General features: G+C 39.2%; 1 protein-coding gene across 4 annotated transcripts in view; it reads right to left on the minus strand.

Annotated features, from left to right (window-relative positions):
* The window catches only part of RMND5A (required for meiotic nuclear division 5 homolog A), a 69,130-nt gene that overhangs the window by 15,862 nt on the left and 39,756 nt on the right, over positions 1-13,512 (minus strand). For all 4 annotated transcript variants that reach the window (XR_005065456.1, XM_037038943.1, XM_037038936.1 and 1 more), the window contains exon 4: positions 12,434-12,534. Coding sequence is in view for 3 of the 4 variants with exons in the window: in XM_037038943.1 (XP_036894838.1) it covers positions 12,434-12,534 (101 nt within the window). In the remaining variant the exon portion in view is untranslated. The remainder of the gene's footprint in view (positions 1-12,433; positions 12,535-13,512) is intronic.

Consider the following 13,512-nt stretch of genomic DNA (forward strand, 5'->3'; position numbering starts at 1 on the left):
TGGACAAATATTCCCCACCTAACACAATTTACCAAGGACCACTGGATATGTTAAGGGAGGGTGAAAAACAGTGCGATGTATAGAAAAAAGTAACTTCTAGTTACCAGAATTTTTAACATTAATGACTCCCAAAAAGCTGGATTTCACACACTATTTATCAGCTACCATAACATCAGCTATGACTAATCAGAACAGGATACCAACTATTTGACCACCCAACACCCAGGGGCTAAAAACCACCATGAGGACACACGAGTGAACAGCAGCTAACAGTATTCCAGACGACGACGACTTCAGAAGCAGTCTACACTGTCCTATGTCTTCCAAGTTTTCTATAGTTTTCTTTTTACTACTCACATGTAAAAAGATAATATATTGTTAAGCTAATGCAAAGGTAAACAACATTTCTTTCATTTTCATAAAAAACTAACAAAGTAATTGAAAATTACATTTCCTACAAGTAATTCAAACCATAAATTATAAATTCAAGTTTTTCAAGCTATAAATATAGGTGACCAATTTTTTAACTTGGAGGTATTTCTTTAGACCATGTAATTTCTTTTTTTTTTTAAAGATTTTATTTATTTATTTATCTTCAGAGGGGAAGGAGAGAGGGAGAGAAACATCAATGTACGGTTGCCTTTTTGTGCGTCCCCTGCTGGTAGCTAGCCCGAAAGGAACCGGCCTGCAACCCAGGCATGTGCCCTGACTGGGAATCGAACCACGGTCGTCTGGTTCGCAGGCCCGCGCTCAATCCACTGAGCTACGCCAGCCAGGGCCCATGTAATTTCTAATTTATTACTTGAATTTATTTTTTCACATTTTCAAATTCTTTTATAAACAAGGCTACAAAATAATCAGAAAAAAATAGCATTGCTAATTCCTGCCACCTCCTCAAATTTTTAGGAAAGTAAATAGATGTCCATTACAAAAAATGAGCTGATGGAATGCAGGAGAATGCAAAACCCAAATTCATAGAATACAAGTTTTCACGTTTCTTAGTTTTATTTCTTGTCATTCTATTCTGAAACAAAGTATTAAATTCACTTAACTTCTAAATATTACATTAAGCCTAAATCTCAGAAGGGAAGGGATTTAGAATAACTGTTTGTAAGCTGCTCTCCCCGGCAAAATGTCATTTTCTAAACTAGGGATGATATACCCCCCAAATACATAAGCACTCAGGTAAAACCCTTGCCCAATAGGACCTCAGTCTCATACCCCGAGGCCTGTACTTTGGCAAACGCATTTATATTTTCCTGACCCCCTAATTCCTTTGCCACAAATAACTGGACAGATAAGTATAGGTCTTACATTCACTCTGTGTTCCCTCCTAATTAAAAAAAAACTTTCATATACCTTTACCTCTTTTATGACCACTTCACGACCCTGTATCTTTGGTTATATAAGTTCTTGATGGGGCTGCATTCCTTGGCAATCATAACATCCATCTTAACTGATCTTTGAAATCTGGATATAAATCTCACAGCAGCATTCTGACCCACACTAGCAGCTTCCCCAGATAACTTTTTTTAAAAGATTTTATTTATTAATTTAACTTTAGAGGGGAAGGAGAGAGGGAGAGAAACATCAATGTATGGTTGCCTTTTGTGCATCCCCTGCTGGGAGTTGGCCTGCAGGGAACTGGCCTGCAACCCACGCATGTGCCCTAACTGGGAATCGAACCGTGATCCTCTGGTTCACAGGCCTGTGCTCAATCCACTGAGCTACACCAGCCAGGGCTTCCCCAGATAACTTAATGTTAGTGAATTCATGATAACTTCTGAGACAATGACATTTATTGAAGATACAAGATATAAGAAATATCACACACAGGACAATGATGCCTCAGTCCCCGTCGAAGTAGGTACCCTGGAGACCTCACACAGCTCTCCTAATAGCCATCACCTGCTCCTTCATATTTTCCTGAATTTTTCTTTTTAAAAATTTTCCTGAATCTGATCGACAGTTTGAAATCTCCCTTTCAACGGTGATTTTAGTTTTGGGCAAACCCAGAAGTTGCAGGGTGCCAAACCTGAGATGTAACAAGGCCGAGTAACCTGGGTGACATGATGTTTTGCCAAAAAACTCTGCACAAGACATGATGCATGAGTGGGTGTGTTGTCATGATAAAGCTGCCACTCACCAGTTGCCCACAGATGCAATCTTCTGAATCACCCAAACAGTTTCCACAGAGGACTGTTCAAGCTTAACACAAAAGCTGATGCAAATCAGTTGCTCTATTCGATCAGTCATTTGAATATGATGGCCACACAGTACACATGCTCACTCAACAGCACCTACTGCCCCCACTGACCAGGACAGTGAAGTCATTATTGTTCACGATACACATTCCAGTCCACTCTCCTTGGCTGCCAGGTTACACTGATGTCATGCAAACCATTCCCATTATATTAACAATGGCTGGACTTTTACCAGACAGACCTCATATATTTTACTGATTAAGCTGTTACAATTCTCCCAACTTTTCCCCCTTTGCCCACCCCAACCAAGCATTCCACACTCCCTCATGCAAAATACACCCCTTTGTTAATGTTAATGGGTCACGCATACAATTTCTTTGGCTATTACATTTCCTGTACTGTACTTTATATCCCCATAACTATTCCGCGACTCCCATTCGGTACTTCTTAATACCCTTACCTCTTTACCCATTCCCTCACATCCCTGTGTCCTGTAGGGTCCAGTGGCACTGCTTCCCCTATTACCCAAGCTGGGTAGTCAAGGTGTACCCTTCTGGTGAGCTGTGTATACCCTCTCCTTGCAGTTGAGCTTTGATTGCTGTTGGCAGGTCAATGGGAGAGATTAACCCAGTCAGCTACAAGGACTGGCTGTGACTACTGACCGCCAACTTCCATCCTCTGTGGAGGGCAGGATGGTGGTGTTCTGACGTAGTCTGCAGTTGTCCACTGGGTGCACAAGCTCTGGGGTTTCCTGGGTGGTGCAGGCCAGGGTCAGCTACCACCTGGGTTCCACCCAGGGCCACTGAGAATGATCTACAAAAGCAATCTTCAGGTGACTGCTACTTGTGCTGGACCTGAAGGTTCCCAGGCAAGGCCAAACTGTGATCCAAAGCTGACTGCTGCTAATGCTAGGCCTGGGGCTATTTAGCCTGATGTATGGTGGCTCACTGAGGCTGGTTGTCACTTGAGAGAATTTAAGAAGATGTGAAGTCTGAGCTGAGATTAGCCATTCATACAGAAAAGCCACTGTTAACAGCTTGGGTGGGCTGTAAATTGGGTAGGTCAGAGCTTTAGGATTTCCCCATGGTGGTGCAAACCATGTGAGCCAGGTTAACAGAGTCTCAGGTATACCCCCCACCTGCCAGCTCTGTGGCTCTGTTGGGAAAGGGTCCAGAAAAAGAACAATGCCTTCTGCCCACTTTTCTGTTTCAGAAAAAGCTGTCCCCCCAGCTCTTCCCTGATGGCAGACACTACAGTTCCTCCCCATATGTCATTAGATCCTTTCAAGCTGCTACCCTGGTGTTGGAGCTAAGAGGGAGTGGGTCTGAGAAAGTCCATGTGCGGGCCCTTTAAGAGGCACTGTTTGGGAATCAGTAGAGTTCATATGACTGACTTAAAACACCACTGGTTTTTACAGTCAGTAGTTATGTAGGCTTATATTCCTGGCACTGGAACCCTAGGCTGAGGTGCCTGGTGTGGGCCTGGGGCTCCTCGCTCCTCGAGATATCCCTCCCAAATTTTTATCCACCACACATGGGGATGGGACCAGCCCATTCCATGTCTCCATGTCACTTGACAATCTGGATGGATATGATTTCTTTGTGTATTTGTCAGACTTCCATTCAACTTGATTTCTGACGGTTCTGGTAATGTGTGTTCTATTATTTAGTTGTAATTTTGATGTGGTTATGCAAGGAAGCAAGCTGTGTTTACCTATGCCTCACCTTGACCAGAAGTCTGATCTGTTTTCTTTCAATGAGGCTACTAACTTCAACACTTTGGCCTGAATGTTAGTTAAACCGATGGAGCTGTTTTTGTCTTTCTTTTTAAGTCTTCAATCCAAAGCAGAATATATGATCTATCATTTAAACCACAAGGATCCTTCTATTTCCTGTAAAATTTTAGTAAGATGTTGAAGCAAACTTGATTTTTATATTCACAAAACTGTTTCCATATGCTTTATGGAAAGTTAGCTTTATACCATAGCTTCGTGCAGGCCTAGGTTTCATCATAACTTCACTTTGTTGTTTTTACTTTAAAATCTTTCTAATAACATTCAATTAAACTTCTGGTAATTCAGTTTTTGTTGACCAAGTATCTCAGTAATCCATTTCTGTAATATGTTACATGGGTTTATCCCTGGGCAATAGGTGCTAACACAACCACACGCTTGCTGTCAGAGCGTGTAATACATAACAGATGCAGAGCGACCCAATCACTGAAAGACTCAGAAGGAAGTGATGTGACTAATGGTGATCATGATGCACACCTGTTATTTATATAGTGATTTGTAGACTGAAGACTTGACATAGAAGTTATGCAATTATTCAGTTAACATATATTATGGTAACTGAAATTTGAACTATGTTGTTGGAGAACCAGTGTTATTCAAACTGTGGTACATAAAATTTGGGTGTATTGTACAGAGAGCGTTTGTCCATAGGTTCAATAGAGAGAACATAGAGATCTTAGAGGCAGGAGATTACTTTATAAAGACAAGGAAGGCTCACAGCGGTACAATAAAGACAGATATAAATTTGAGGAACTGACCAAGTTTGGGGTTCTATGTTCTATTACCATGGATCTGGAAGAATTAGAAAAAAAAGAGATTAGTTTTCCATTTTCCACCAAGCTGTCTTCCCCTCCACTCTTCTTCTTCTTCTTTTTTTTTAAGGCAAAGGAGGGCTAGGCTGGAAAACCAAAGGGTTTATGCCGGGAAGAGATAATATGCAAGCAGTGGATGAAGAAAGCAGTGGTTGTCCAACACAATAAATTAAAGCCATCAGTCATGTAGCATGAAAAATTAAAGAAAGAAAATAGGCCCACTGACAATAGAATGAAGGTAGAGAGGTACAGGACAAGAAAAACATGCAAAGATGTTCAGATAATCTGGTCTAGCAACTTGCATTACCATCAATAGTGATGTGTTCAGGTGAATTTAAGCTAGTCCAATGAGAAAACTTGTTCCCACTACACAATTAAAAGCCTTTCTCCCAACATAGGTGCTAGTTAATTTTTTACAAAAGTACAAACACAAACTGAGTAGCTGAGAGTAGAGTTAAAAAATTCAAGGCCCAGTCTGAATTACCATACTTTCTATAATTTTCCTAATAATTCACTGAACTTTAGATACTCTTTTTTTCAAGATTTTATTTATTTATCTTTAGAGGGGAAGGGAAGGACAGAGGGAGAGAAATAGCAATGTATGGTTGCCTCTGGTGGGTCCCCTGCCAGGAACTGGCCTGCAACCCAGGCATGTGCCCTAACTGAGAATCGAACCACGATCAAGTGGTTTGAAGGCCTGCACTCAATCCACTGAGCTACACCAGCCAGGGCTTTAGATATTCTTTATTTGAACCTCTCGCATGGCTCACTGTATAATCTCTTTGGTAGGATGGTTTCTGGTCTCATAAGGCAGGGGCTGTGTCTTGCTCATCTTCTCACACCCCCTATTTTGAATGGGATACACAGATAAGGAGTACAGGTTAGAAGAATCAACTACTCCTGGACTTAAATCTAGCTCTGCAGTGTGAATCTGGGCAATCTACTACCTAATTCCCTAAGTCTATTTCCTTACTATTAAATGGGGGCACTCAGAAGGGTTGTGGGCATCAAAAGAGGGGACTGGTTAAAGCACTGTACACAGAGACTGGCACAAAAAGACAGTCAATAATAACTACTTAGTATGTGTTTACTGAATGGATGAACTGGGACCATTCTTCAAAGTCATATTTTCAGTAAGAAAATTATATTTAAGATTATTTTTTTCAAAATTACATGGGCACTTCCATGTAACACTCTGTGCCACTTTAATTTTTAAAGAAGCAACTGGGTGAGAACATGACAATGTGCATGTATGAGTTAATCCCCTTCAAAAATGTTTCAAGTTTTCTTAGCCAGAAGTTCACACTGAGTATTTGGGTATTTGACTCATGGAGCAAAAATGGAGGTAGAAGATAGTCACAGGTTTAATGAACCTTGTAACAACCAAATCGAAAACCTGCAAAGCACAAAACTATGATCAGAACCAAAAGTTTAACCCACTGTCTACAAAGCACTACAAAACATGACCAAAAAGAGAAAAACCTAGTTAGACATTTGAGGATATAGGATGCTATACTCTGGATAATGGCATTTCTAGCAGAACACTTTTGATTTTTAATTTTTAATAAACCAATCACCACTATAGCATAAACCAGCAAGCTAGTAAACATTCAGTTATATTATAACTTTACTGTGATTTTTTTTACAAAATTCTGCTCCCAAATCTCCGATGCAGGCTTTGGAACCACTCTTTTCAGAGAAATGCTGCAGACAAAGGATGACACCCATTAAGGTCACGATGTCACAATTATCTATCTCTGTTCACTGCCCCTGCAGCCTCCAGACTTTTTGGGTCTCTTCCATAAAAAGACCCTAAAACAATAATACGTACTTATTAGCAACCCACATCTACCAGTCACCCCACAGAAACACTAAGCATTAATTATCCTACTTGTCAGGTCTCTAAAAAGACTTGGCATATTGTTAGCTCCACATTTAGAATTTCCATATTATTCCAAAAATAATTAAAACAAGACTCTACCTTCCCAGTTAACTGTTCTCCCCTAGGAATCTAACTGACAGAATTAATCTGTTTTTCTCTCTCCTCTCACAAATTGGCCAATCTGTGCTGGTGTCTATTTCTGGTAACAGTGAAATAAAAATGCCTCTTGCCTATTCCCACAGTACACTCCACTACAACCCATCACTACATTTTTCAAGGCTTACGAATATCTCCTTTTTCTAGTTTCCTTTAAGGCTATATTCCTGGGGGTAAACAATGAAGTTCAGGGAAATGAGTGACATTTATTCACTCCACAGGTGTGGACCTGGCTGATCATTACTGGTGACTAAATCAAGTGCATAAAAATTCAGAGAATTGTGACTTCCACCAAGATGGAGGTATGGGTGGAAACACTGTGCCTTCTTCCACAACCAAGTTTAAAGACAACAAAGTTTTAGTAACAAAAACACAGCCAAAACATAGAAAATTGAACTATACAGAAGTCTGACAACAATGAACCATTCAGCCAGACCAGTAAGAGGGATGGAGCAAGCAGGAGAGCAGGGTCAAGCAGGAAAGATACCCCCACCCAGGCGCACAGGCAGCCGTGGGGTGGCAACAGGCAGACCCAGTGAGGGCATAAGGCAGCAGGCTGACCGCAATCACACATTCGCATGCAGATAAACCAGTGAAGGAGCAAGCAGTGAGACAGACTGCACAGGCTCCAGCCCCGAGAAGCAGCAGAGGGGACCGCCACTGCCCCTCTTGGACCCTGCCCCCACATATAGTGTCACAACCCAGCGACTGAGTTGCCCCACCCTGGCGAACACCTAGGGCTCCACTCCTTGTACGTAACAGGCGTGAACAGTCCAAAACACGGCTCTAGAGGAACTCAAAGCCCCAGAGCCAATAGCTCTAAGCGACCAAGAAATAGCCAACCTCTCAGATGCAAAGTTCAAAACACTGGTGATCAGGATGCTCACCGAACTGGTTGATTTTAGTCACAAATTAGAGCAACAAATGAAGGCTAAACTAAGTGAAATGAAGGGAAATGCACAGGAAACCAATAGTGATGGAAAGAAAACTGGAACTCAAATCAAGGGAGTGGACCAGAAGGAAGAAAGAAATGACCAAACAGAAAAGAATGAAGAAAAAAGAAATTTAAAAAAATGAGGAGAGGCTTAGGAACCTCCAGGACATCTTTAAACATTCCAACATCCGGATTATAGGGGTACCAGAAGGGGAAGAGGAACAGCCACAAGTGGGAAACTTATTTGAACAAATAATAAAGGAGAACTTCCCCAGTCTGGCAAAGGAAATAGACTTCCAGGAAATCCAGGAAGCTCAGAGAGTCCCAAAGAAGTTGGACCCAAGAAGGAACACACCAAGGCATATCATAATTACATTAGCCAAGATTAAAACGAAGGAGAGAATCCTAGAAGCCGCAAGAGATAAGGGGACAGGTCACCTACAAAAGAGTTCCCATCAGACTGTCAGCGGATTTCTCAAAAGAGACCTTACAGGCAAGAAGGAGCTGGAAAGAAGTATTCCAAGTCATGAAATACAAAGACCTACAGCCAAGATTGCTCTATTCAGCAAAGCTTTCATTTAGAATGGAAGGGCAGATAAAGTGCTTCTCAGATAAGGTCAAGTTCAAGGAGTTCATCATTACCAAGCCCTTATTATATGAAATGTTAAAGGGACTTATCTAAGAAAAACAAGATAAAAATATGAACAGTGAAAGGACAGCAAACTCAGTTATTAACAACCACACCTAAAACAAAAGCTAACTAAGCAGACACCTAAAAACAGGACTGGAGACACAGAAATGAAGATCACATGGAGGGTTAGCAACAGGGGAGTGGGAGGAGGAGAAGGGGGAAGAAGGTACAGAAAATAAGTAGCATAGACGGTAGGTAGAAAATAGATAGGGGGGGAAGGCAAGAACAGTAGGGGAAATATAGAATCTAAAGAACTTGAGACACATGGTCATAAACTAAAGGGGAGAAATGGTAGGGGAGGGGGTGTGCAGGGTGGAGGGGAAATAGAACAACTGTAATGGCATAATCAATAAAATATATTTAAAAAAATTAAAAAACAAAATAAATAAAAAATAAAAATTCAGAGAATTGCAAAAATTATGAAAATCAAAGTTCAGCCAAAAGTTAGGAACCCTATGAACTTTGCTTTAGAGACTGAAATGGAGAGCTAACATAGTATATCTGAGAGATTTTCAATAGTAATTTCTCATATAAGGATTGAGTCCATCACTGGAATTGCTAACATTTTACTCTTCTCAGAACTAGTGTGAATCTTCGTTCTTAACATAGCATTTAAGAAAACATACAAACTATAAAATTACACATTTAAATCTACTTAAAAGCACAATACACACACTTCCAACTTTACATGAGTTTCTCAGAAATGCAGTTTGGTAAATGTGCCTAATAGCAGGTGTGGCAGGGGCCTCCCCATTGATCAGCACAGTTTTGGAAACTGGTGGTTTTTGATATGGTACTTAAATATAACATTGCCTTATTTACTGCCAGTTTCCTACCACGAAACCAAGAGATTGTATTAACCTAAGTTAATAATAAATCGGCATTTTACAAGCACAAAATTCCAGTGTCTTTCTTCTTAACTCCCTGTCCTGGCCTAGTCTAACCCCCTCTTTAAAACAATTCCATGGATTATTTATTTCATTTTCCCGTTATTTTTATAGAGATTCTCAATTTCTCTATTGTCATGGCTTATCTATTCAATTCCATGGTGAGAATATGTCCAGGTGAGTGTTGGCCAAGCCTATTCTTCCTCCTGAGGCGTATCTATTGTCTTAGAACTTCACTTAAATTTTGCCAGCAACAAACGTAAAACAGAAAATGATATTATTACCCCAAATATGTTTTTCCCTCTTGGCCTTTACATTCCATTGTGTTATCTTCCCTTCTGTATCCTTTCCATTGAGCACACAAACTCAGAAATATGAGGGCAGAAACAAAAAGTAGGCAGCCTGCTGATCTGTAAGTGTAATTAAGCTGTTCTGCCATTTCTCTCTACTATGTCACTATTCTTTTCTGCCTTCTTTCCATTGTCTCTCACTATTTGCAATTACTAGCTAACTCCAGACTTCTTTCTCATCTAGCCCTTCTATACTAATTTTTCTGGCTGGCCTGTCTCTTCAACTGCCTAGGCTGCCTGGAAGGAACTACTACAGCCTCTCACCTTCCTCTTTCCCTTCTTGGGTGGTTCCATATGCCTTCCTCCCAGCAGGTACAAAAAGAAGATGCCACACAACTGAAAGATATGTTCCCCTTATATCTGAACCACAGCTCCCCAAAGTGATGGCCTACATTTTTCAACTTTTGCTACACGCAGAGTGAATTTTCTCTACCTTACCCATAAAAGATGCTAGGTAAATACTGTTTATATCCAGCAGTAATAGGCAAGAATCAGAAAAGTTTGAGTTGTTGTAAGAGAGATTTCTATTAAACTATCATTTTCTAAACTTATATTCCTTAAACTCCAATTTTGTGGGTTTTAATAGGCATTGTGGGAGTGTGGGTAGACAAGGATTCTTCAGTCAAATATGCATAGGAAACACTGGGTACAAAATTTAATGAGTTTCTTTAGGATTGCCAATGGACCATCTAAAATACCGAAGTAAATCTCTTACAGGAGAGTATTAAGGAAATCTTTTGTGAAGCATTTATCATACAACCTTTGACTCTGTATTTTTTGTTTTTCAGAGAGTATGTTCCAGGCCTTAATTCCTCCTCTGTAAAATGAATACCTACTTCATAGGATTATTATGAGGATTATAAATTAATACATGTAAAACATAAGTACACAGTAATGCCTGTTAAATGCTTAGAACAATGCTAAGCACATTATAAGTACTCAACACTATAACTGTCACTACATTCCTCCATTTTGGTGTATGTCAATAACATGGCAGTAGTTCCAGAAAAGTGAAATGAGAAAACTTTTACTGTAATTTACACTTACCACCAACTGGGTGGAACAAGCCTTCCCTTTGCCTGAAAGGCACTGCTTGAGGCTATAACAGGAAACAGTCACAGAAATATCTAATGTGTATGATAACAGTTATCAGTAAGACATTTAGATCTTATAGAAAAAGAACAAGGTTAAAAGGGTCTTTTCAATTTCCTTCATTCCAAAAGGAAAAGGCCTTGAATACTTGGCTGAGGATGTCCAAATACTGGTACACAGCAAGCACTCAATAAAAGTTTGATGAAAAGCCTGAGAAATTAATGGATAAATAAATACTACCTTGAATAACTCATATATTATTTCCCAATCACTATATAACATTCAGAAAACCCATATTTTTTATTAGGTTCCCTCACCCCCCCTTTACAGATGCTTTATCTATATGAAATACGGAAGGAGACAGAAGGGTGGTTGCCGTACTTTATTTAAGAGGTATTAGAGGTATATGAATTTAATCTTCCAGGTGTATCACAATCTGAAATGTGCTTTTAAAAAATCAAAAAATTATAAAGGTACTATGCATCACAGCCAATGGTACCATTTAAGTAACATCTATCTTCAAAAATATAGTACCTACCTATCTCACATTTAATTTATACAGGAATTGATAATTTATAAATTTACACAGAAATTTATCTTTCGCTACCTGTTTATCTGGGCTGGTCTAAGAACGCTATAAAAATAAGTTATAAAAATTAAATAGGTTAGTAGAAAAAAATGTGCATTTTATGAAATCAAAAAGATCTTCCAAACAACTTTTTTCTGGTAACAACAGTCTCAAATACCGCCAATTTTAAAATACTTAGAATACTTAGGATTCTAAGGCCATGATCTCACAACAACATCACTGTTTCTATCAACTAGTTTCTTCTTTTTAGGAGCTTTTCTCCCACCCTCCTTTCTTTCTTTCAATAAATAACCTAGTAATCCTCACATTAAAAACTTCTAGGACAAGCAAGGGCCAGCAAACTATGGTCAAGGGCCAAATGTGGCTTGCTGCTCACTTTGTATGCCAGATGGCCAAGCTAGTTTTTTTACATTTTGAAAGGATTGTAAAATAAAACAAAGAACATATGATGGAAACTTTATGTGGCTTGCAAAACCTAAAATACTTACTATCTGGCCCTTTACAAAAAAATTGGCTGACTCAGTCTAGGATGGTATTTATCATGGCTTAGTAATTCTGGATAATTCATAGCAATAACAAGTTCACAGTAAATAATTAAATTTTACAGTGGTTATTAGAATAGAACTCCTTCATAACAATCTTTGCTCTCTTTACACATACAACTTAGCTCCAATTACACTGTTTTTTAAAATACTAGTGCAGAACCTGGCCCCTTATGTAAGTTCAAATATCAAACTCAGCCTGTCCAAACAACAGTGCTCAGTTATAATACTAGTCTAAAGTAACGGTATAGCCTGGAGACAGGAAACCCTTTCTCTCATGGGAATTCAGATCAACTGATAAGTGAAGTAAGCTCTAACCATTCCTCATATCACACATCTCCCATATTCCCTTAGCTAAAAGAAAAAAAATAATTCACCCTTAATTTCTCTGATGTATACCCCAGGTGTGACACAGATCTCAAAATCTCTAATGTGTTTTCTAAAAAGTTTTCTTACAGAGTTCTCTCAAAGTACTCAAAAGAAAACAAACTCAGTAACTTACTCCAGAGCAGGTCTCAGAACTCTGACTTTTAATGCTTCTAATATTCGATTTAACTCCACAAATGGTTCTTTCTGACTGGGGTCTACAGAAAGACCAGATTCCTGAAAAAAAAATAGAAAGAACTTTTGTTAGCAGTAATTGGGATAGAGATATACTAAAAGCATATTATAAATTAAATATGGGACAAACCATTCAAGATCTTTTTTTTTAACATGTATTTCTATGGAGGACACTGATGACTGCGACCCATTATCATTCTTTCTCCTTTTCCGAAGTAGTAGAACCCCTAAATTTTAGCTGGGCATATAGTCATACGGAATAAAGCTGGGTATGACTGCAACACAAAGTTCTGGCCAATGAACTATAAGTATATACTCTTTGCCCCTTCCTGGAATACCAAAAGGTACAGTTTTCACTGGCATACTAGACCACGAGGACAAGGGACAGCTTAGAAACAGGGCAGCTACAAAGAGCCTTGGTCCCTAAGGGCTTCATGGAGCATAGCTACTATAGTATATGCTGTAGATGACTTACTACCTCCTATTTTTGTGCAAAAGAAAAATCGTTTAAGCCAATGGTATTTTGGGTCTTTGTTATTTATAAACAAACTTAATCCTAAATGACAATTTACTTTATGAACTTTATATAGACAAACATAATTCTCATACAGTACAGAGAAAGACCTAAGTTATAATTATCTGTTTAAAATATAACAGGACTGGAGGTTTTGTTTACAGACTAGCCCTAAATTATTTAACCTTTACAGTCCTTCAACAGAAAATACAGTAAAAAAGCTCCTCTGCTTTTTGGCTAAGATCTAGTGTAGGACCCGTTCTCATCAGAAAATACAACAGCGCATGGTAGCAAAGGACACAATTTGCAGATGCATAAATTTGGGACTGAATCCTACCTAGTTACTTTACTAAGAACCTGTATGGTCTTAAGAAAGTTTCTGCGCCAGACGTCAGATGCTACTTCCCAGGAGGACTGCCATGAGAAATAAAGGTAAGTGGTAAGTACTCAGTACATGGCAGCTGCTACCATTATGATTAGATCGTATTTGGTAAAGTGCTCTGAGA

This window comes from Sturnira hondurensis, unplaced genomic scaffold (genome assembly GCF_014824575.4).
Source record: "Sturnira hondurensis isolate 20B ecotype Veracruz unplaced genomic scaffold, ASM1482457v3 Scaffold0002039, whole genome shotgun sequence".
NCBI lineage: Eukaryota > Metazoa > Chordata > Mammalia > Chiroptera > Phyllostomidae > Sturnira > Sturnira hondurensis.